Source organism: Aedes albopictus, chromosome 2 (genome assembly GCF_035046485.1).
Source record: "Aedes albopictus strain Foshan chromosome 2, AalbF5, whole genome shotgun sequence".
Lineage (NCBI taxonomy): Eukaryota > Metazoa > Arthropoda > Insecta > Diptera > Culicidae > Aedes > Aedes albopictus.
Window position 1 is genome coordinate 219,780,390 of NC_085137.1, and position 25,435 is coordinate 219,805,824.

The 25,435-nt window shown below is 41.3% G+C and overlaps 2 protein-coding genes across 5 annotated transcripts in view; both read left to right on the forward strand.

The window, feature by feature from the left end:
- LOC109433032 (guanylate cyclase 32E) overlaps positions 1–10,659 on the forward strand; it is a 92,141-nt gene extending 81,482 nt beyond the window's left edge. For all 3 annotated transcript variants that reach the window (XM_029855507.2, XM_062851159.1, XM_062851160.1), the window contains 6 exons: positions 229–637; positions 709–878; positions 937–1,114; positions 1,173–1,313; positions 9,461–10,113; positions 10,173–10,659. In XM_029855507.2, the coding sequence (XP_029711367.2) occupies positions 229–637; positions 709–878; positions 937–1,114; positions 1,173–1,313; positions 9,461–10,113; positions 10,173–10,528 (1,907 nt within the window). In that variant the 3' untranslated portion in view covers positions 10,529–10,659. The remainder of the gene's footprint in view (positions 1–228; positions 638–708; positions 879–936; positions 1,115–1,172; positions 1,314–9,460; positions 10,114–10,172) is intronic.
- Positions 10,660–16,916: 6,257 nt separating this feature from the next.
- On the forward strand, positions 16,917–21,282 carry LOC109411282 (hepatocyte growth factor-regulated tyrosine kinase substrate). Of its 2 annotated transcripts, XM_019684808.3 has the most exons (4): positions 16,917–17,392; positions 17,485–17,569; positions 17,654–17,918; positions 18,686–21,282. In XM_019684808.3, the coding sequence occupies exons 1-4, from the start codon at positions 17,359–17,361 to the stop codon at positions 20,558–20,560; spliced, it is 2,259 nt and encodes a 752-aa protein (XP_019540353.3). In that variant the 5' UTR covers positions 16,917–17,358; the 3' UTR covers positions 20,561–21,282. The 2 variants fall into 2 exon arrangements, with proteins under 2 accessions (XP_019540353.3, XP_029711576.2); XM_029855716.2 differs by lacking the exons at positions 16,917–17,392; positions 17,485–17,569; positions 17,654–17,918 and adding an exon at positions 17,984–18,172.
- The last annotated feature ends 4,153 nt before the right edge of the window (positions 21,283–25,435 follow it).

Here is a 25,435-nt window from a genome sequence, read left to right on the forward strand (position 1 = left end):
ACGAAAGTAAGGTTCTTGGACTAAAGCCACTTGGGCTTTTCCATTTTGCATAAGTCTGCAAAGATTGATCGTTGCTGTTCTTTTATGCTGAAGATTGATCTGAGCTATCCTAACCGTAGCCACTACCCAAACTTGGCAAGATTAAACTCTTAACAATCAACCTCCCACCCCCCCTAAGTTGGCGCCTCTAACTCATATAGTTTTTCTCAAACACTTACCACACTCCAGGTCTGTACAGAGGCAATATAGTTGCCATCAATTACCTGCACAAACGATCGGTAGACATCACGCGAACCATTCGTAAAGAACTGAAACAAATGCGCGAACTTCGACATGAAAACCTCATAACCTTTGTCGGAGCGTCAGTCGACCACGGTGTTGTGGCGATCCTGACGAGCTACTGCGCCCGGGGAAGCCTGGCCGATGTCTTGGCCAACGAGGATCTCAGCCTGGATCACATGTTCGTATCGTCGCTGGTGAGCGACATCGTGAAGGGACTAATCTATCTACACGACAGCGACGTGGGGTCTCATGGCAGTTTACGGTCGAGTAAAATACTGATCGATTCGCGATGGGTGGCGCAGATATCGGACTTTGGACTCCACGAGTTCAAATCTGGACAGGAAGAACCTAACAAGTATGGATCCCTATGAAAATGCAATAGTTTCGGTGACATTAATATCTTTTTTTTTTGCCCTGTATTTGTAGATTCGAAAAAGAACTACGCCGAAGTCTATGGAAGGCCCCGGAAATTCTAAGAAATCCAAACACTCCTAGCAGGGGTACTCAGAAGGGCGACGTGTACTCGTTCGGAATAATTCTGTACGAAATAGTAGGTCGGAAAGGACCTTGGGGTGAAATCAACCTCAACTATCAGGGTAAAATTGTCAATGATTGGCCACTAGCGAGGAGTTTTTAACATTTACCCATTTCTAGAGATCATTGCGAGAGTCATCTCTCCGCAAAACTACGGTATATTTCGGCCACTTCTACGTGGGCTGGAAGCTTCGGACTACGTGATCCAATGTTTGCAAGCATGCTGGGAAGAGGAACCTGATGATCGTCCAGATATCCGTTTAGTACGCGTCAAACTGAAACCAATGCAGGCCGGATTGTAAGATGTTGAGAACATGTTTATTGAGTTTGTTACTTACTAAATATTGTCGTTACAGGAAGCCGAACATTTTCGACAACATGCTAGCCATCATGGAGAAGTATGCGTACAACCTGGAAGGGATTGTTCAGGAGCGAACTAATCAGCTGACAGAGGAGAAAAAGAAAACGGAGTCTCTACTGCTGCGAATGCTACCTAGGTAAATTTATAAAATGGGTTTCACATATGACTTTGAATCTTCTGAAATCTACGGATTTTATTTAAGGTAAAACGGGACGCCGTGTTATTTTACCTATATTGCCTCTCTTTCTAACAATTTGCCTCGCGATTTTGAAGATGGTAATCTCGAGTTCTATCGCACTGAAGATGTTGAAAAACAATCGGCATATGCACTGCAAGTGAGCATACACAATGATAGGGTTTCGTTGCAAAATATGAAGTAGAATCTGAGATTACCATCTTAGTAGCGACAGAGCAATGGCGGATATTTCCTCGACCTAAATGCTCGCATCTCTTCTGAATATCACTGGTTCGTTATACGTTTTTATTCCCATTGCGTCACTTTTTCTACAGGAGTATTTCTACCAAAGTTTTGCATGTAATTTTGACCGTTGCACTTTTGGCTAGAATGTCAAAAAGCAGATAAACTGGCCGGTCTTTGTGAAATTCGCACACAGGCTGTTGAGATTGACTTGTCGCGTTACACCTTTCCAAAGTGATGTTGCAGAGCATGAAAGAATATTCGCACCCAAAACCATCACGTAGTTTTGAATACCGACCTCCATTTTTACCTGGTATTCAAGACTTGACAGTTTTTCACGAACTTATTTTCTTTAGATGACCGATGACCAGTGGGGTGACACGGCTGTCAAACTCGGTACATCGCCGCTCCACCCATCATCATTTTTGGTACGGCGCGTTTTGGTACCCACTTTCTGGTCGGTTTACCCTACCTTGCTCCTGATTTTCGGGTGTGTCTCGTGTGTTGCTAGTGCTTATTTCAGAAATTACATATTTTAAACGAAATCGTTGTTTTTGATGATTGTTTCTCATTCTTTATCACATTGCACGATATTATATGAGGCAGCGAAGCAGCGTCGATGTTTCCAGTGCATTTTTTCCATGAATTAAGAAATCAAAACAAAACATTGGACGCCATGTTGAATTGAATGCTGGGTAGATGATTCTGGCCCTTCGTCATCCCCCTGCCGATGACGGAAGATGATTTGTAATTGTTGGATTTTGCAACACAGCGGAAACCCCACAACAGTGAGACGAGAAAGAAATAGGGCACTGCACTGTTTTGATTTTGTAAGGGATTTTGACGTTTCGTGGCTTTGTTTACAAAATGTATGGAAGAGTGAAAGAGAAGGAGATAATTGCATGCAGTGCCCTATTCAAGGAACGGGGAAGAACAAAACACCTACGTACTGTTCAAGGGCGTAGCCAGATTTTCGGTCAGGGGGGGTGGGCAAGCATCCTTATAATATTTGTGCCTACTAACTTCTTTATCTATACGCATACGATGAAATTGAATATAATAATACCTCGGACAGACATGTGATACGAGTGTGATTCCTGTACAACGGTACGCAGTGTCAAGAAAATTTTAGCAAGACTGACTTGAATTGAGAGAATTTTCAGTATGGCACTCATTTCAAGCGCAATTGTACAGTGATTCTTGTATCACATGTGTGTCATAAGTATAACATTGTATTTTAAAAGCATTATTTAACCCTTCAGCAGTCACGCTGTTGTATTTTGTACAATACGTTAAAAAAACTCGCCTGATCTACATGATTCAAGGTGGTGCTGGTAGCGGTGAACAATTTCTGAAAGATTAAGGATTTTTAGGACTAGAATTTCCTGGTGCCTGTATGAGTCCTTTTTTAATTATCTCTCAATACTATTCGCTGGAGGAATTCCTCAGAAATTCTTGAAATAATTAAAATTAAATCATCAGGTGCATAGGCGCCAACTTGTGACGTAGTTGGGGGGCGAAGCTCTCCAAAATTGAACAAAATTCAACTTTTTTCAGCTCAATGCACTAGTTTTCACGTAAATGTGCCTAAACTAGGTGAACTGCGTCGAGGTTTTCCAAATTTGATTGATTTTGAGAGGCCTCGCCCCCCCCCCAACTACGTCACAAGTTGGCGCGTATGATCAGGTGAATCCGGAGAAGTTTTTGGGTACTTTTCTGCAAAGATGATTGAGGAATTTCTAATTCCCAGAGGAATTCCTGGAGAAATTCCTGGATGAATCCCTGGCAGAATTTCTGAAAGTATACCTGGAGGAATTCCTGTTTAAATTATGGGACGGATAACGTGAGAAATATCTGAAGAGATCTCATGAGGAAATCCTAGATGAAATTCTAGATAAATTTCTGGAGAATTCCTTGGAGGAAATGCTGGAGAAATTCTGGGAGGAATTGTGAAAGGAATCCCTAGAAAAAAATCAGAATAAATCTCTTGAGGAATTCCTGGAGGAAATCTTAGAGAAATTTTAAAAATCCCTGAGGGAGTTCTTGAAGCAATTCCTGGAAAAATCTCTAGAGAGAATCCTGGAGAAATGCTTGGAGAATCTTTTTAATCAAATTCCTGGAAGAATTATTGGATGAGACCCAACAGGAAATCCTGAAGAATTTCCTGGAGAAACTTCTTGGATGAATTCTTGGGCAATCCCTGGGAAAAATACTGGAGAAATCTTCAGAGCAATTCTGGGAGGAATTGCTGGAGAAATTTCCTGAAAAAAACTCTAGAGAAATTCCAGGAGGATTTCCTGGAAGAACCCTTGGAGACATTTCTGGAGGTTCCCCGGTAGGAATCTGTGGGAATATCTCTGAAGAAATTTAAGGAGAATTACCTGCAAAAACCCCTGAAGCAATTCCTGGATAAATCTCTGAAAGAACTCCTGGAGGAATCCCTTGTAAATTGCAAAAAATATTCCTGAAGAATCTCTGAGGATTTCCTGACATAGTTTCTGAAGGATGTCCATGAGCAATTCCTGGAGGAGTTTCTGAAGAAACTCCTGGGGTATTTCTTGCAGGAATTCCTGGATAAAATCCTAGAGAATTGCCTGGAGAAATTCCTAGAGGTGTTCCTGTCATAATTGCTGGAGGAATTTTTGGAAAAATTACTGGATGAATTTCTAGAGGAATCTCCAGAGAAATTCTTGGAAATTTCTATTTCTATATCTGAAAAATCCCTTGAGAAATTCCTGGGGCGGAATTTCTGGAGGAATTCCTGGAAAAATCTTAGATGGAATTTCTGAAGGAATCCTCAGGGGATCCTTGAAGAAATTTGTGGAGAAATCCCTGGGGGAATCCCTGAAAAATTCCTGAAGGTTTTCCAAGAAGTTCTCCTCCTGGCAGAATTTCTGAGGAAACCCTTAAAATCTTTCGGAGGAATTCCTGAAACAAATTCTGATCGAATCTCAGGAGAAATTCCTGGAGAAATGCCCGGAGGAATTGCTAACAAAATTTATGAAGGATGTTCTGCGGTAATTTCTGGAGGAATTCCTGGAGGAGTTCCTGGAGAAATTCCTGTATAAAATCCTGGAGGAATTACTAGAGGTATTCCTGTGGGAATTGCTGGAGGATTCCATGACGAAATTCCTGAAAGAATCTCTAGAGTAATTCTTGAAAGAATTACTGGATAAGTTTCTAGAGAAATCTCCAGAGGAATTCTGGGAGATTTATATTATTTTTCCATTTCAGAAAAAAATCCCCTGAGAAAATCTTCGAGGAATTTCTGGCGGAATTTCTAGAGGAATTTCTGGAGAAATCCTCCAAGGAATTCCTGAAGGAATCCTTGAAGAAATTTATGAAGAAAACCCTGGAGGAATCTCTAGAGAAATTCCTTTAGGAATTCCTAAAAAATTACTGAAAGTATTTCTGGAGAATTTCCTGCAAGAATTTCTGAAGAATCCCCAAGACGATTTGCTGGAAGGATTCTTAGAGGAACTTCTGGAGAATTTCCTGGAGAAATCTTCGAAGGATTTCCTGGAGGAATCCCTGGGAAAATTCCTGGAGAAGTTCGTGGAAAAACTCCTAAAATTCTGAAGCAATTCCTGGAAAAATGCCTGGAGGAATCCCTGAAAAATTCCAACGGGTATTCCTGGAGAATTTGCTGGAAGAACTTCTGAAAAAAATCCCAGAAGATATTCTGGAAAAGTTTCTGGAAATATAGCTGACATAATTTCTGAATGGGACAAATCCTGGATCAATTCCTTGAGTAATGATGAATTCCTGAAGAAATTCTTGGGGTAATTCCTGGAAAATTTCCTGGAAGAGTTCCTGGAGATATTCCTGGATTAAAACCTGAAGGAATGCCTGAAGCAGTTTCTGGAGGTTTTCCTTTGATAATTTCTGCAGTAATCCATGAATAAATTCCTGAAGGAATATTTGGAGAAATTCTCGCAACAATTGCTGGGTGAATTTCTGGGGGAATCTCTAGACAAACTCTAGGAGAAATTTCTGAAAAAATCCCATGAGATATTCGTGGAGGAATTTTTAGGGAAATTTCTGAAGAAATTCCTGGACAAATTCTCGAAGGAATTTCTGAAGGAATACCTGGGGGATTTCTTGGGGAAATTCGTGGAGAAATTCGTGGAAAAATCCCTGAAGATGTTCCTGGAAGAATTTTTAGCGAAATTCCTAGATGAATCCATGCCTGTAAGTAAATCTACAAGAACTCTTAGGCCCAATTTCTTCACTCTGGCTTAAGCGTTAAACCAGGTTTAACTATATGGGTAAGCCTGGCTTACTGGTTAAGCCGAGGTGAAGAAATCGACCCTTAGAGAAATTCCTGAACAAAATTCTAGAAGGTATTTCTAGAGAAAATCCTGGTAGAAGTATTGAAGGTATTTCATAATTCTTGAAGGTATTTCCTAGAGAAATTCCTAAATGAATTACTGACATAACTTATGATAGAATTCCTTGATTAATCCCCTGGTGAAATTCCTGGAGGAATCCCTGAAGAAATTCTGAAGAGGAGACCCTGAAGCAATTCATGGAAGAAATACTGGAGAAATGCCTGCGTGGATTTCTGAAGGAATCCCAGGAAGAATTCCTGAAACAATCCCAGGAGAAACTCCTGGAACAACTCCTGGGGAATTCCTGGAGGAATCCCTTAGGCAACTCCTGGAGGAAGATCTGGTCGAATTGCTAGAGGAATCGCTGAAAAAAATCCTGGAGAAATCTCTGCAAGAATCCAAGGATGAATCTCTGGAGGAATGCCCGGAAAATTTCCTGGAAGAATGCCTAGGAGAACTCCTACTGGAATTCTTGGACGATTCCCTGAAGTAATTCCTTCAGAAATCTTTGGGTGAATTCCTGTAGGAGTCTCTGGATAAAAATCCTAAGAAGAATCCCTTGAAGATTTTCTGGATAATTCGACACTGATTCTTCATTAGGGCCTAACTGACATTTTCGGTTTCTCTTCGTCGATCCTCTCTTTGTGTTATTACAGAATGTGTATTGAGTTTTCACAAAATGTTTTGATTGAAATGCGAAGGAGATGATTAGGCTCAGTGTACCAGTTATGGCTATAGTACCTCAAATTCGCCATAGTCAATTTTCAATCTTTAACGATGCAAATCATCAAGAAAAAATATGTGAACAATAGATCACGTTCATAAAAGATGATTGCACTCATTTAAAGTTCACATTTTGCTCAAATTATGATAGAAATAAATCATTTTCCTTAAAATTTCGGCTTCCTTGCACCCTATTTCGCCATAGTGTACCAGTTATGGCAAATCCCATAAGGAATGCATGTAAATAGTGCGAAGTGGAACCGAAATTAAAAAGTATGTCCATAACTGGTACAGGGTTCCTATCATTGGCACACGCCGTAATAAATAGTAGAAGTGGGTTTGGCTCAGATTTTATATTTTTCCTGTAAAGTATGAAAACAAATCTATCATTTGACATATCGAAGACATTCGTTGGCCTTCTTCTTATTTTTGTAGAAGTAGTTTTCCTTAGGTAGTGCGATAACTGGTACAGGCACCCTACATCTTGCTGTAGAAACAAAAAGAATAATGATTTTGTTCGTTTTGATCAAGTTATTAACGAAAGAGAGAGTCGACGAAGAGAAATCGATCAAGTCAGTTGGGCCCTTATGAAAAATCATTGTCGAATTGTCTGTAGGAATTCTTGGAAGAATCCCGGAAGCAATTGTTAGAGGAATCTCTGGAGGAATGCTTGGAGTAATGCATTGAGGAAAACCTGGAGGATTTTTTGGAGGAATCTCTGAAAAAAAAAATCTTATAGGAATTCTTGAAGGGATCCCTGGAGGATCTCCAGAAGAACTCCGGAAGAAATTTCAAGAAGAATTCCTAAGGGAATTCCAAAACAGTTCCTGGAGGAAGTACTGAGGAGGAGTTCCTTAAAGAATACAAGGATGAATTTCTGAAGGAATCTTAAAAAGAGTTCCTGAGAGAATCTTTGTAGAAGTTTTTAAAATAAGTTGTTCCAAAAAGAATCACAGAAGGTATTCCCGAGTTAAGCGCTGAAGAAAAGCTTGGAGGAATCCATGGAGGAATTACTGGAGGAATCCATGGAGGAATTACTGGAGGATATGCCAGAGAAATGCCTGTAGGATTAACGGAGGAATTTCTGGAAATACTCCTAGAGGAGTTTCTGGAGGAATCTCTAGAAGCATTTCTAAAGGCACCCCTGGATGATTGTTTAGAGGAATCCCTGCAGCAATTCCAAAGGAATCTCGTGAAAAATTCCTGGAGAAATCTCTGAAGAAATTCGTGGAGGAATCCCTTGAAAAATTTCTGTAGGAATCCCAGGAAGAACTCCTGAAGAAATTGCAGATGGAATCCTTGGAGAAATCCTGAAGGAATTCTAAGAAGAGTTTTTGGAGGAACTCCTTAAGGAATCCCTGTAGCAGTTCCTGAAGGAATCCCTGCAGAAGCTCTTGAAGAAATCCAAGGAGGAAACCCGGAAGCAAATATATATGGAGGTATGCATATCTACAATAACTTTTGGTCGAATTATTGTTGGCCTTTTTGGATGGACTCAAAAAAGAATGTTTTGTACAATATTTTAAGGAACTCCAGGATTTTTTTAGCAAATCTCTGATAAAATTTCCAGTTTCTGGAAGATATTGCTGCTGAAATATTTTGAATTATTCCAGATTGAATTATATCTCTAGTGGAGTTCTTGAAGGAATATATGAAGAAATTCTTGATGAAATCTCTGAAGGAACACTGGCAGAAATACCTAAAAGAATTTCTTTTGACATTCCTTTGATAATCACTGAAGAAATTCCTGGAGGAATCATCGAAAAAACACTAGAACAATCATTGGGGGAATCTCTATAGATATCCCAGAATTAATTAAATTAGGAGGAGTGTCTGGTGTAACCCATAGAAGAACTCTTGAAAAATTCTCTGGAGCAATCTATGATGGAATCACTGAAGCTATGGAAAAAAATCCTGGAGAAATTCGTCGATGCATCCTTGCAGAAGTATCTAGTCTAGTCTAGTCTACACATGCACAGCCATTCATTGAAAGAATCCTGGAAAATGATAGGATCGACTACTCCTATCATTTTTCTTGTCATTATTGATGGTTGCAGTGCATCAGAGATACATTACAAGCATTAAAGCGGCCAGGCCTACTGTGCAGCGTTTTTATTGTTTTTAGAATCAGTAAACGGGGACATCTCGTACCAACCGTTCTGTGAAAAGGGAAAATTATATAACGCTTCGTTGGGAGGGACTTTGCTAAGAATATTAATGTCACTCCAGGTCCTCTGGAATCCTGGGATGGGACAACGGAATTTCCCCGGAAACGGGCATCGACGGAGCTAGCCTCGCTATTTCCTGCGTGGCCATGGTGGACTAGCTTCTAATAGGTTATGGGCCCAGGAGCGTGTTTCACAACACGTATCGACCGGGAGAAGGAACGGCCGTATAAGCCGCGGGATCCCAGCACGGGATCCTTGGCTGGATGGAATGGCTGCAACGGGGTGCAGGATCCATCTACAAGCCTGGGTTTTCTCATTTTTTGTATGGGAAAATCCTAAAATCGTTAATTGTGAGGGGCTGGGGGGGGGGGGGGGTTACAAAACCATGCTTGCCTCCCTAAGTTGACAAGACCATTAGCGTAGCCAGCTATTTTTTCTCACTTATTCTTCTTGATAAACGCGAGAAAGACCGAGAAAGAAAGAAAAGGTAAGTGTCTCCTCTTCCATTTTTCTTTTTCTCGTGATTTTTTAGGAGAGTGAGTAAGAAAAAAGACAATACTGTCTACGCCAATGGACAATACGTAAACCTTCTGAACTTGATTCTGTCGTTTCGTGATTGCTCATCACAAATCTTTCTTTGCAGAAGTGTTGCTGAATCCTTAATGCGTGGGGAACGAGTTGAAGCCGAGTGTTTCGATTGTGTCACCATATTCTTCAGTGACCTGGTCGGATTTACGGAGCTGTGCGCCCAAAGCAACCCATTCGAAGTGGTGGAAATGCTGAACGATCTGTACACATGCTGCGACTTTATCATATCGAGCTACGACGTGTACAAGGTGGAAACAATAGGAGATGCATACATGGTTGTTTCGGGCTTACCGATACGGAACGGAGACCGTCACGCGGGAGAGATTGCATCGTTGGCTCTACACCTGTTGAATTCGCTTTCGAATTTGGAGATACGACATAGACCAGGGGAATTTATCCAAATCAGGATCGGGATTCATTCGGGACAATGTGTTGCGGGGGTTGTTGGACTTAAGATGCCCAGATATTGCCTCTTCGGAGATACGGTCAATACCGCCTCGAGGATGGAAAGCACAGGCGATGCCATGAAAATACATATCTCGTCGGTAACGTACAACCTGCTGAAGAAAATCGGCGGCTACAGGTTCGAGGAACGTGGCGTCATCAAAGTTAAAGGAAAAGGCGATATGAGAACATTTTGGCTGATTGGAGAAGATGACCAGAAGAGAATGGATCGGTTCGGGTCTAATGAAGCTGTCAAAAATATGTGTAAGTTTACAATTTTCAATCTAATTATTAGATCCATTCTAAAACACGCACTTTTTCAGCCTTGTCGATCATCCCCGATCTGATTTGCACTCCGGGTCATTCCCAACCGGAGCTGCAGCATTCTTCACGGCATCCACTGCACACCTGTAGCGATCAGGAGCTACCGGTTGAGACCATCCCCGGGACGCTAGGGTGCTATATCTGTCGCAAGCGGAAAATCTACAAAATGCCAATGATTCCCCATGCCACGTCCCAGAGCTACTCAGTCAACGGATCGGGCGCTGTTGTTGCAGATGAAGCTGTCTGTACTTGCCGGCACCAGCATTGCCTATTCGATTACTACAACGACACTCTGATGACCGTCAGAACAATTCGGGAACCGAGATCGGCTCCGCATATAACTTTTATGCAGTAAATCAAGTAGACTGATGATGATCTCAGCAACGAAGTGGTTTCACTAATGTACCAAATGAATATTATACAATGTATACACATGAACCTTATATTCAATGTTTATAAATGTTTTGCCGGTTATGAATGATCATACATCATATGTTTTATTGAAACATTTGAAGATTTCCTTAATAGAAAAATATGATATAACGTGCTTTCGGGCTATCATCTTGATCATACACGGAATGATACAATCGATTGTATCATCATAGCCTCATACTAACTAAAATCATACTGCTGATAGGGTAAATGTATACAGTCTGTTGAAATCAGGCACGTGATATTGGAGATAAGCACTGTCGCTGGAAGCTGGAAGCAGCTCTTCCTCTCTGGAGCCACCATATATTGATGACGGGGCACTTACCGTTGCGAAGGAAGACGGTATTCGATTCCGTGTGTGCCGATCAACAGGCAAGACTACGGCAAGGCAAGACGACCGAAACTACTTACTGATACTCGGAGGATTGAGTGGTAGATAATTAAAATCGATTGGTCCAAATCGAATGTGGAAGCGATCAACTGGCCTTCCTAGATCCGGTCAAATTCTTTCGCATTCGAAGACGTGACTTAGTCGGATTTTTCTAGACTCATGCCAAAGTTACTCGCATTCGGAACCGTAGTGTGCCAGAGTGGAAAAAGTTTGATCGATTCAGTATGATTTTAGACTCCTCGATTCTAAGTACTAAGTAACTCTTTTCAAAGACTTAAGTTTTTCCAATCAAGCTCCAGCCAACTCCTTTCGCATTCGAAGGCTTGGGTAATAGGAGGGATTAGAAAAGGTTAAGCTTCTCAAAGTGCTTGGTAAAGGATTTCGAGTAGCAAGTAAATGAGCGTTCTGTAGCTTGTGACGTACAAGGCAAAACTGCTACCGTCTTTATTGTTCGATCGACTTTTATACTCTCGTCCAGACATTATTCGCACCCTCTTTTTACATGTTTTTTTCCTGATTCTTACGTAAAGCATATTAATTATATGTGTATCGTCCAGAAACTATGCTCACCCTCTTTACATCATTAATTAACTCATGATTTATCAAAATTCTAACTTGTATACATACAATCCTGCAATAAATCTTGCAAACAAGTTTTGCTCACAAATAATTAATCCCTGATCAAACCCTTTTCTGGTATTTCGACCATTACAATACATTGGGGTTGTGTTCTAGGCTTTACGTTAGTTGTGAGCATAGATAATTGATTACAATTTTATATCCTATCGGTGCATGTCTGGAGCTAACAATTACAAATGGCGTAGCTTGTATTCTAGTTCAATGAATTTCACAATATTGCGTAATTATATATCATGCTTATGTGTAAGTGGTTAGTTAGTTCCGATTGCGCAACATTAAATCCGATGGTGAAATTCCATACTGCGCTTGCGCATTTACGCTGTGGAACCGTGAACATACTTGAATATGATATCGTTTCTAATATGAATTAGAATGATTCATCTCCATGTATGCTTTGAGTATGCGTTCCGGGCTAATCGATTACTACGCACGCGCGGTTTGTTCCGTTCTGGATCAGCCATCCCCGATGTTGCGCTATCGTAGCACAGACAAAAGCATATCGTAGACAATGTTGTGTGAAAGGTGGCTCGTTTCCAATGCAAACTGACTGATTTTGCATATTGCAATTTACACTGGTTTTCATGAATATGTGACCAAAACGATTCACAAAACGTTACCTCCACAATTATTATACAAGCTTTTGTATTAGATTATTACAAGCGATTTGCTTAATGCTAGATGTAGGAAATGATTTGAATTAGTTTGCTCTATAGGTGTTAGAAACTAATGTACTTCACGCGTCGCGTTCGTTACACAGTCAGTGTAGATTCTAAGTTAGCATACACTGTGGTGCATAATTGATAGGACAAACGCTGATTTTCATACTAAACTAGCTGTCCCGGCAAACGTTGTCTTGCCAAGCTGTGGCGGTTTGACAACTGTTGAGCTCATAACGTCACCGCACTCTAGATTGATTTCATTTCGATCATGTTGATTTCCTTCCCAGCTCATGGAAAATCAGCGCTAGTTCAATTTTGTTACTTTTCTAGCAGATTTTCGTAACTTTTTGTACATATAAACACAGCCACCACGAATACGAACCAGACCGTGCAAGAGTCATCCTAATCGGTTCAGCCGTTCTTGAGTTTTGTTGCCTCAAAGGGACTTCAAACTCATTTTTATATATATAGATTACCAAGTTTGAGATGCTTGTAACTATGGTTTGCGTTGATGGATTGAGCTCAATTTTTGTTTATAATGTGCAAAAGTGATCGGACAGCGGCACGCCTGTAAATCACCGCTGTCCGATCACTTTTGCACATTTTAAACGCCTTGTGTGGGGTTTTTTCCTCTCATATCAATTAGTTTGATTTATATGGCTGTAGTTTAATTTTAAAACTAGGTTGTAACAGCATCCGAGTTTACGCCTGCATATATACACAAAGGCACCTGCCGCAAAATTTGGGTACATCGGAGGTTCGTTTCCGTTTTTTTGACTGTTTTTCAATTATGCGGGCATTGCTTTTATAACTTTTTAAGTGTTTTGAAAAGCTTAAACCTTCAGCTTTCCATTAGTGGGTTTAGATTTTAAATTCGTGTTCGTAAACACTGCGAAATAACGCTGCATTTATGTAAACGGCCGGCACCGGGCCCAGTGCGCAAAATTGGCATGGTTTACAAAACGGCAGATAATTTTTGAAAGAAGAAAAAGACATCTCTAATTTTTTGATAGGTACACTGTGGTGCATAATTGATCGGACAAACGCCGATTTCCATACAAAATGGTCAAATTTGAGATGCTGTAACAATGGTTTGCTTTGATGGATTGAGCTCAATTTTTGACACGGAATGACACGGAACTACAAATATGCTGAATTTTGTGTATACAAAGTATAAAATGTTTTCGTTCACAGGTCTAGGCGTGGCAAAGCGTTGAAAAAATTGCAAAAGTGATCGGACAGCGGCACGCGTGTAAATCAAAGGGGTACCGCTGTCCGATCACTTTTGCAATTTTTTCAACGCCTTGCCACGCCCAGACCTGTGAACGAAAACATTTTATACTTTGTATACACAAATTTCAGCATATTTGTAGTTCCGTGTCAAAAATTGAGCTCAATCCAACAAAGCAAACCATAGTTACAGCATCTTAAACTTGGCCATTTTGTATGAAAATCGGCGTTTGTCCGATCAATTATGCACCACAGTGTATGTTATGTATAAATGTCTCAGCTTTCAATTGATGCACACATTTTGCAAATCGGTGGTTGCCATCATGGTGAACAAAATGTTTTGGTATAAAAATCCAAGATGGCGGCCAAAATCAATATGGCGGACCAGATTTTTTATAATTGTTAATAGTAGTTCTATCTTTCCTTTGTTCAACAAGAATTCGCTTTAAGGTGTTTTTTGAGAAACTTTCAAGTTATAACGGTTTAAATGAGTCACCATTTGACCAATTTGACCATTTGACTAACCAGTCTGCCCTTAAAACAAACATTGTCATTGGCGGAATACACTGGATGCCGTTGCCGGTGCGCATGGAAATGTATGGAGAAAACGTGGCTTAATTTACAAAGCTGCAGATAACTTTTGATACGAAAAAAAGACATCTTACACTAGGCTGACCAGATAGTAACAAGATAAAAACGGGACATACAAAATGTTTAAGGCTAAAATTATAAATTGTTTCACATATACATTAGGGAACGATTATGTTCCAAAAGTTCTCAGATATACAAATTCGTGTACTCTTATAAAAGCAAAATACATTAGAATAAAAACCTGCGAGTGTAAACACAGTTTTGATATCACTAAAGTTATCTTTGAAACTATGTTAAAAGATAACTCAAGATTATTGCTGTAAAATAGACGAATAAGCCGCAGTTAAACTTGATTAAAAAAAAAATGGCTGAATAAGCTGTTATTGTTACTTGACAAAGAATCAATCGAACAATTAAAAATCTAAAGCATGCAAAAGTTAAATAACTATGAAACAAAGAAAAGACAAATAAATTAGATGTTTTTCCGCAGTATTAAAAAATGATTTTCCAAATGACTTCCAAGAAATTTAATTTTGAAGACAATTGAAGACAGTAAGATTCATAACCGATTAGAAAATAAGAGTTGTCTTAGTTAGAGTCCAAATCACATTTTATTCATCGCCTTTTAATTCTATTATTTGTGGTTAAAATGCTGAAAATTCTGTATGTTTATTTTTGAATGTAACTATTTTATGAAAGTCGTAGTTTATTCTATTTTTATTTTTTCTTCATATTTTACGAGACATGTATGAGATTCTTTCAACAAATATTTTCATTTTTCGTATTTTAAATCTGAAATCTCTAGTCATGTAAAAAGTGTTGATGTCATCAAAGCTTCCGATAAATCACATTATTAAAATGATTATGTTGTTAATCTTCAACTCCTTTCTGCATGACTTGATCTCTCTCTCTTCTTGGCGTAACTTCCTCATTGGGACAAAGCCTCTCAGCTTAGTGTTCTATGAGCACTTCCACAGTTATTAACTGTGTTAAGTTATTAGCTTCCTCTGCCAATGACCATTTTGCATGCGTATATCGTGTGGCAGGCACGAAGATACTCTATGCCCAAGGAAGTCAAGGAAATTTCCTTTACGAAAAGATCCTGGACCGACCGGGAATCGAACCCGTCACCCTCAGCATGGTCATGCTGAATACCCGTGCGTTTACCGTCTCGGCTATATGGGCCCATACATGACTTGATAATTTCCATTAAAAATGATTCGTCGACTTAGAAAAAATAGAGAAATTAACATTTTATTCTAGTAATTTCCTGTAGAACTGCTGAAGAATCTAAAGGGTATATTCTATTGTAATATTTACAAAATTATAGCTTAACACTTCACAAACTACATTTTGCTTGTTGAGAACTTGAATAAAAGCACGAAAAACCTATTGAACTGTGAATTTCAGTAAGATCTTAGGAAATATTTCTGATATTTCAAATCATTGATATTTAACTCGAAATTTTAACAGGATGAACCTTTACTTCTTAATCAAGAAATATCTGTTTCATTGAAAAGAGTAATGATAGAAAAGTATGTCGATACTTTATCTTAATAAGTTGAACTTAACTTTTTTTACACTAAGATGCTCGTTTTCCGAAAAATACGGGACATTTTGACCGTTTTCCACAATACGACGGGACAACCCTACACGGAGAGACGAAACTACCCAAAAGTGAGTTCTTTCCACCCAACTTCGGGGTTGCGTGCGTCAAGCCAATTTTGAGTTGATGGAATCGATGTTTTTGTTGGGTTGTTCCCGCTTGCTTCCATATGTGAAAAAAATACCTAATTTTAAGTTTTTTCCACCCAACCGAAATTTTGACTAGGTTGTATTCACTCAAATTTGAGTACTGTGCTAGAAACTCAATTGGGTTTTTAAATTTTGAAAAATGTATTGATTTTTTGATTTTATACGAAAGAGCATCTTTTTCTGAGCCACTATGATTTTTTTCAGATTTTTAGAACTTTATTTTGGTAGCTAAAATCAATTTCAAAGAGAGCTTTTCAAAACACCTTTTGACAGCTGGGCAACTGTTTGACAGCTCCGCCCAGTACAAACTGCGACGAGGGGTGATTCGACAAACCGCTCCCATACAAACTTCAAATTGATTTTTAAATAGGTTCCCGGGCACCAAAATGCATGAAAATTTGGATTTCGGCTCAGTTTGACATGCCGATTCAGAATATCGAATTATCTCAACACCGTTAAAGAAGCCAATTTTGGCTTGACGCACGGAACTGCAAAAGTTGGGCTGTTTCTCTCTTCACTCTCTGACAACAACAAAAAGAGCGCATGAAAAGGGAGATGAAAAAGAACTCAAAATTGAGTTTAAAAGTACCTAATTTTGAGTTTTTCAGTTTCTCCGTGTAGAAGGTCATAAAAACGGGACTGTCCCGTTGAATACGGGACGTATGGTCACGGTCAGCCTATTTTACACTGATATGAGCCTCTGCACGAATTTTCCCTGTCCTGCTCACTCCCACAGAAAACTTGAAAACAGCGCGCACAGTAATAGTCAAATTTGACTTTTACTGTGCGCGCTGTTTTCAAACTTTCTGTGGGAGTGAGCAGTAGACCAGATTCTTGCAGAGGCTCATGTTGCACTCCGTGCCTTGCTCCATCCGTGTGCCGCTGTGAAACCATTCAAACCAATAATTTATCCACATTCTGGCCCACTGTACAGCGCTGTAAACAAGCTTGCGCCCTCACGCACACAAGTGAAACACCAACGAAAGCGAAATGTCAAATTTGTTATCAGCTGGAAGGTGAATGTTGACAATCTTGTGAAAATTTCTGAGCGGCGTCGGTGGTGTAGTGGTAAGCGTGGTTGCCTCTCACCCCAGTCGGTCTAGGTTCAATCCTAGTCGACGTCGTCGGTATTTCTGAGACAAAAATATCTGATCACGCCTTCCCTCGGATAGGAAGTAAAGCCGTAGGTCCCGGCCCATGTGTTGATGGGTTCGATATGTAGGGTGTCAGGTGTGTGTGGATGTCTCCCTGACCGTCCGTGTTTAGGCTTAGTACCAGAAATAGGCGGACGTTAAACTAGAGCTGATGCCGAACGGTGTCGGCTCGCCAGAAATAAGAAGAAGAAGAAGAAGAAAATTTCTGTGTTTTACGTGAAATTGTTTTGAAAAGTTGTACAATTTTGAAAATTTGTGCAAATTGAGTGTCGCGTTTGTCGCCTGGAGATTGTGATTAAATTGCAGCGTATATAAGTTTTTGCCCGAAATCATCATGTTCCGCACGTCGAACTTCGACAAAAGTCTGGGTAATGAATTGACACTTTTTGGCTGTGGGAAAAATGCATTATTGTTTTCACAAATCTTGGTATATGTCTCATAATTGTCTTTAAACTTGCAGAAAATGCTACCAGCAACCTGATCCTGGAACCGGACTGGCAGTCGACGATGGTCATTTGCGATTCCATTCGCCAGGGTGACGTCACGTAAGTTTCTGCTTTCGATCCGGAAGATAAAAATCGTCATTAGCTTCGGATGATTCATACTTGCATTCACTCTTTTTTTTACAGGCCCAAGTACGTGATGCAGCAGCTGAAGAAAAAGATGTTTTCGACGAACCCGCACACGGCGCACTACGCCCTGCTGGTGCTGGAGAGCGTCGTCAAGAACTGTGGTGCTCCGATTCACGACGAAATCTCCAACAAGGCCAACTGCGAGATGTTCCAGAATCTGGTCAACACCACCCAGCACGAGGAGGTGCGAGTGAAAATGCTGGAGCTGATTCAGGCGTGGGCTTGTGCGTTCCGGACGGTCTTCAAGTATCGGTCCATTCGGGTGAGTTCGTATGTGCGGAAGATAATTTGATTAGCACCCGTCTATGTGAGTGCGGGGAACAACGACTGGACTATGACGGTCAGTTTGAAGGTTGAGCGCGAATGTGTTTTCTGTTGTGTCTGAAAAGTGGTAGAGTTTACTGCGTTAGAGTATAGACGTGAAGCGCTTGGAAGTGAAAAATAGTGTTTTAATCTAATTTGCGAGAGCTTTTGCATCAATCGAAATTCTTGGTTACATCAATTCAAATAATGGGGGTAAATAATGCTTTGCAGTATCTAATATTAAGCATTTCCCTAAAAAGCACTAGTTTACAGTATTTTTGAACTCGCTGAGATGATGATTATTTTTGGTGTAGAATCCATTGATTTGTAAAACACAAAAGAAAGTATTGCAGTAGAGCAGGTTTTTTTTCGATTTCCCATTCATAGAAGCCTGACGATTTGAAATCGATTTTTGTTGCATTTTGATACTAGATCATGAACAAGACCGAGAATTTACCCAAGCATTGCCCAAAGGCATAGTTGGAAGTACTCGCTGTTTATTGAGTCGAGCTGATCTGAAAATCATCAAGTGCTTCAGAATTCGCTGTACCAGATCAGGCTTTTTCAGGTGTCGTGTTTTCTAATTTTCATTGTGGACTTCGATTCACCAAATACGCTACGATCGTTACTGAATCTGTCCAAAACTCTAGTTCAAACAAATATCTACCTAGTAGAGAGTAGGGACGGAGACTTGTACTAATATTTCACATTGTTTTTACATTCCAGGACACGATGAACATTTTGAAGAGCGAAGGGCACAAGTTCCCCGAGTTGAAGGAAGCGGACGCCATGTTTACGTCGGAGAACGCACCGGAATGGGCGGACGGTGATGTTTGCCACCGCTGTCGGGTGACGTTTTCGTTCACCCAACGCAAGCATCATTGTCGCAACTGTGGCCAGGTATTCTGCCAGCAGTGCTCGGCGAAGACCAGCACTCTGCCCAAGTTTGGAATTGAACGGGAGGTTCGGGTGTGCGATGGGTGCTACCCTCAGCTGCATAGGCAGACGCCGACCCTGACGAAGAAAGCTACGGAGGAGGAAGATTTGCCGGCGGAATACTTGAGCAGCTCTTTGGCTCAACAGGCGCAGGCGCCTGCCCGTAAAACAGACGAGGAGTTGAGAGAGGAGGAAGAACTTCAGCTTGCTTTGGCCCTTAGTCAATCCGAAGCGGAAACGAAAAAAGCGACCCAAACTCGTAAGACGTTCCACAAGTCACCGAGTCCCGAACCGGTTAAGGTTCAGCGCAGTCCAAGCCCGGTTGAGGAAACCCCGGCTGATCCGGAACTGCAACGCTACTTGAACAGGAATTATTGGGAACAGCGTCAAACTGCGGATTCACCTGCTTCGCCGTCTGCCCCAAGCCCCATGCCCAGTCCAATGCCTGTCCAGGCGACTCTACTGGTGCCAAAAATGGGAGCAGAAGATGCCGAAATTGACGACTTCGCTAGATCGATGAAGACTCAGGTGGAAATCTTCGTTAACCGGATGAAGTCGAATTCAAGTCGTGGACGCAGCTTTTCAACGGATAGCTCTGTACAAACGCTGTTCATGAATATGACTTCATTGCATGCCCGACTCTTGACGTTTCTTAAGGACATGGATGACAAACGCATGTGGTACGAACAATTGCAGGACAAACTGACTCAGATCAAGGACTCTCGTGCCGCCTTGGATGTTCTTCGCCAGGAACACCAGGAAAAGCTTCGCCGGATTGCCGAAGAACAAGAACGACAAAAGCAACTGCAGATGGCACAGAAGCTTGAAATCATGCGCAAAAAGAAGCAGGAGTACCTACAATATCAACGCCAGCTAGCATTGCAGCGGATCCAGGAGCAGGAACGAGAAATGGCATTAAGACAAGAGCAGCAGAAAGCTCAATATCGCATGGGCACAGCTTTCCCCTTCATGTCCCCTCCGTCTCAAGGACAACCGCAAGGTTCACCGGCTCACGTCGGAGTTGCCAACTACCCCGGATATGGTTATCAGCAAATGCCGGCGGGTCCCTATGGTCCTTCCGGAAATCCACCCGGAATGCCTCCTCAGATGGGACAGCAGTTATTCTCTCCGCAGCACGGTCCGCAATCATTGCCCGGAAATGGTCAATTTATGGGACCTAATATGCCGCAAGGCCCGGATGCCAACGGCACTCATTCCCAGCAGCCACCACCTAATCAACAACCCCCTCAACAGCAGCAACAACAACAAGGCCCTCTTCCAATGGGTCCACCCCCAGGCATGAACATGATCCCAGGCCAAGTGCCTCCGCCCGGAGTAGGTCAGATGCCTCCAGCCGGTGTGCCACCTATGGGGATGGCTCCTCCACAGCAACCACCACAAGGAATGCCTATGAACCCAGCGGGAACATTGCCTCCCGGAGCTCATATGTCGCAACAGCTACCCCCGGTAGTTGCCCCTGGGCCAGAGATTCCACAGCAACAGCAGCAGCAACAACCGCCTGCACCACAACCGCCAGCCGGAGTACCAGTTACAATGGCACCGGCTACTACAGCTCCTGTCGCCGCAGGTCCACCTCCGACATCGAATCCGGCGGCACCATCAGCGCCCGAACCGGCCACGGCCGAATTGATAAGCTTTGATTAAACATTGTTTCGTAGTTATGGGTACATCAAGAGATGTTTTTGGCTTTTTATCCATTATCTTCTATTAGTAAACCGTTTTTCAACTTTTTCAACTATCGGCCGTCTATCGTGAGTAGGAAGTATTTCGATGTTCTGTGAATAGAAGTTTTGTCATTTGTAGGATCGATCATTATGAGAAGAATACATTTAAAAACGTAACATGTGACTCTATTTGGCAATGAGTGGAGCGGTGTAAACCACATACAAGTAACACCAGCAAAATTGTCATGGAAAACGCTTTTATCGACTATTTTGAATAATCTTAGCTGTAATCTTAGCAAGTGGAGGGGAGGCAGCTTCTTACATTTCTTTTAATACAACCTTCAGTCTGAAAATTATAGGTGTGAGTTTGAACACAAATTTTATGTAGATCCCACTGTTGATCGAATATACCTAAATGAATCGTATTAAATCACATTTTCTGCCCTGAATGGAACTCTGAAGTAATGGCAGGGAACACCCTAGCCTAGCAACATTAGCACTAGCACGCTACCTACAATAGACAAACATAATGAGTTGTTTTAATTTCTCCCAACTGGAAATAAACATACTAAAAAGAAAAAAGAATATGTATAGATAACTTCTGATACCAACAAACTATATACTGACATGTTCTATTATTGGCATACTTCTGTACGGAATATTATGTAATCGTGTAATCACAAATAAAGATATAAAAATGTATCGATTTCGTTGAAATTCTTCCAAAGTATAAATGTGTATAATGAGACTGGTCAAGAATGCATGAAATTTTGAAACCAAAACCTTGCAGTTGTTCCTGAAATGTCTAAATGTTAGCTTACTTACCTTACCTTATCGATCAGGCTAAGGCCGGGATGGTCTATGCTGTACATAGTAGCCGTCTCCATTCCACTCGGTCCATGGCTGTTTGTCTCCAGTTCCGCACTCTGCGTAGGGTCCGCAGATCGTCCTCCACTTGGTCACCTCACCTAGCTCGCTGCGCACAGTGTTTTATTTTGCCGATTTCGTGCGCTTTTTTAATAACGTTTCAATTTCAAGATTTTTTGCGTCTTCTACAAAGTTGTTTGGAATGTAAAAATACATGTTTTTGCTGAACATCGAAAAACGCTAGCTTTTGAAATAAGAAAGTTATTTACAAATTACTGGTTAATAGGGTAACTTTGAACTCGTGTTACTTTTTTCGGCGCAAAATTACGCAGAGAACCGTTTCGAATAATGAAACAACTATATTTCTACTATATGAAAATGGCTTAAACTTTTGTATGCAAGTGTATTCTTTATGTGTCATGGTAAATATACAAACAATGATCAAATATTGAAATTATTTAATAACTTCTTAATTTAAAGAGATAGAATGTCGCAATGTTCAGCAAAATTGTGTATTCTTGTATGTTCAACAATTTTCTAGAACATATAAAAATTGTACAAAATCTTGGTAAAAAGCTATGATTATTTTATCGAATAATAAAAAAAACATTTAAAAATCACTCAGAAATTGATTTTTATTATTTATAACTTTTAATACATAATTTTTACATTATTTGCATGTTCTGTAAAGTTGTTGAGCATATAAAAATACACAATTTTGCTGAACATTGCGACATTCTATCTCGTTAAATGAAGAAGTTATTAAATAATTTCAACATTTGATAATTGTTTATTGTCGTCAACAGGTGAAATGTCCACCCCAATGACAATGGTTTATCTTAAAACTAACATAAAACTCTTCTAAAATTAAGCTTATTAGTTTCCCGGGACAAATTAAAATTAAATACACGATGACATTTGTTGAAAACACGGGACATACTGCGGATCGGTTCATGGAATCCATAATTAGTTCTGGTGCGGGGAAAACGGATGAATGCATTTTGGCGAAGATTGCGGTAGTGTATGTTGATATCCAGCATGCTGAGGGAATAATCAAAGTGTAAGAGGGAGCGTTTACGGCCGAACGAAATTACCGAGCATTTTGACACATTTAGCGACATTCGGTTGACACGGCACCATCGAGCGAAAATTTCCAACTGTTGTTGCAGGAAAGACGTATCATGTGAGTTCCTCACTACGTAATACAGCTTCAAATCATCGGCATACGAGAGTTTGTTTATTTACCGTAACACATAAAGAATACACTTGTATACAAAAGTTTAAGCCATTTTGATATAGTAGAAATATAGTTGTTTCATTATTTGAAACGGTTCTCTGATGATGAAAACTGATACCAATGGCGACGACCACAGCGACGAAAAGGGACTTGCTGATTTCTCAATTTCATCGGGAGCACCCGCATACTCGCCAATCTACTGAAGGACCGTGGGTTCGGCATCGTAGCGCTGCAGGAGGTGTGTTGGACAGGATCCATGGTGAGAACGTTGAGAGATAATCATACCATCTACCAGAGCTACCGCTACACACGCGAGCTGGGAACAGCTTTCATCGTGATTGGTGATATGCAGAGGCGCGTGATCGGTTGGTGGCCGATCGACGAAAAAATGTGCAGGTTGAGGATCAAGGGCCGATTCTTCAACTTCAGCATAATAAACGTGCACAGCACACACTCCGAAACCACTGATGATGACAAGGACGCATTTTACGCGCAGCACGAATGCAAGTACGACCGCTGCCCAAGCTACGATGTCAAGATCATCATTGTAATTGTAATTGTAATTTATTATCATAAACGTAAGCCTGGCGGTATAACCATTAATCAGGTCAAGGAAATTACTGTTTAGTATTTTACAAACATTTCGAAAAATAATAACTATTCTATTACTAAGGAGGTAAGCAAGATTGACTATCCAGTAAGATGCATCATCGTCGTGCTGAAAGAGCTGACTTAAACGCATTAATAGTTGGTAGCTGCCTGGTTGCCAAGGGAAGTTGGTTCCAGTTGATTGCTCCTGCAATCATGATACTTTTCCTCTTCGATGTAGTATGGTGAGGGATCACGAAGCTACGAGCACGTTCCTGCCGTCCCTTTAACAAATGCTGTTGTAGATAAGGCGGGAAGTTGCTGGCATATCCTTGCCGCATGAATATGCTGATTCTGTGGCTATAGTTGGCCTCGAGATCATGGCCCAAAATAAAGTTTCTCACGGCAGCGGTGGTTTCTCTACGTCTGAGGCTATAAACGAAGCGAACTGATGCCTTGAAGCAGCGATTAAGTTGATCACGAAGCGCCGCAGATAGTCCGGGATAGTAGATGACATCACAGTACGTAAAAAATGGCAAGATTACGGCTCGAACTAGTTTCAGCTTAGTTTGAACTGACAGAACAGGTGCGAATCTTCGGAGTGTTCGCAACGTTCCGAAAACCTTAGCTGTCACATCGTTGATATGTCCATTCCATTTCAGATTACAGTCCATTCTGATTCCAAGATTCACAAAGTTGCCTGCTAGATTGATGCGCTCCCCACAGAAAACGATGCTCGTTGTTGGAACAACAGCACCTTCCTTGCAGAAAATGATAGCCTGCGTCTTCTTCGGATTGGGGAAAAGAGAGTTCTGCCTGGCCCAATGCTGTATCGTTTCAAGATCGCTGTTAATGGTCGAGATGAGCTGGTCTACGTCGCGTATCGATCCGGAGATGTAGATCTGCAGATCGTCAGCGTAGAGTTGATATCTGCATCTGAGTCCAATTGGAAGGCTGTTGATGTAGAGGCTAAAAAGCAAGGCGCTCAAGCAAGAGCCTTGAGGTGTGCCGTCTACTAGTGGTCTTTGGGAAGAGGTCGAGTTTCCTATGCGTACTGCTTGCGTCCGATGCTCGAGAAACGAATGTAAGAGGTCGCATGCATTGTTGGAGAAATGAAACTCCTCTCGAAGCTTCCTTTGTAGTTTTCGGTGGTTGACACAGTTAAATGCCAACGAGAAGTCGACAAGAACCATAACTGTGCACTGGTCGTTATCGAAGTGGTCGTAGATGTCGTGCGTTACCTTTGCCAGGGCGGTCGTTGTGCTATGTCCTTGTCTATAGCCAGACTGGTTCATTGCAAGAAGAGAATTGCCGTTCCTGTCCACGTGGTCCACAATTTGGTCGAGAAGAATCTTTTCGAGTACCTTAGATACCGCTGGGAGTACGCTAATTGGCCGAAAATCTTTGGGTTCCGTTGGACTACCTACCTTGGGTATCGGTGTAATCAGCGCACTTTTCCAAATAGCAGGGAACGTACGTGCTTCGATTATGGCGTTGTATAGATGAACCAGCACCGGCAGCACAAACGGTGCCAGCATTTTGATAAACGAGATAGGAATACCGACAGAACCCGCAGCGTTCGTCTGGATCTCCATGATTTTTCGGGATATTTCGTTGGCCGTCGTACGTCGGAAGTTGAAATTGGCTCCTCCACGGTCTGTGGCGGTGCGGTGTTCTGGCTCTTCTTCTTCCTCTCTATCGTTGATCACACGTTGATGTCCCTCACAGAAAAAGCGATTCATCTCGTTGGGATCGGCTTGGTCAAAGGAAACGTTCTTTTTGGTATTGTTATGCACGCCTTCGCGCCGGAGGTTGCTCCAAAGCTTTTTTGCTGGGAGGTCATGAGCAAAGTGCCTTTCTCCGTATCGTTTCTTCGCTGTTGAGATCAACGTTGCAGCTATATTACGCTTTCGGATATATTCGTTCCATTGGTTGTCGTGTCTTCTCCTATTAGGATTTCGAGAGTAGAGTGCATGTGCCAAGTCTCTAATCGAAATTGCTCTCTCAATTTCCGGTGTAATCCACGGTGTCCGGTCATTCCTAACAATAATAGTCCGTTCGGGGGCATGCGTGTCCATTAAATTCTGTAGTTCAGCTGTAATGAGTTCTGCTTTAAGATTGACGTCGTTTGTGTTGAGGGCATTTCAAAAATCTTTGGTCTGA

Bases quoted from the DNA above. Each gene is read 5' to 3' on its own strand.
- LOC109411282 (XM_019684808.3), top strand. From the start codon at position 17,359: ATGTTCCGCACGTCGAACTTCGACAAAAGTCTGG. The intron at 17,393-17,484 runs GTAATGAATTGA...TTAAACTTGCAG, and splicing joins GAACTTCGACAAAAGTCTGG to AAAATGCTACCAGCAACCTG. The intron at 17,919-18,685 runs GTGAGTTCGTAT...TTTACATTCCAG, and splicing joins TCAAGTATCGGTCCATTCGG to GACACGATGAACATTTTGAA.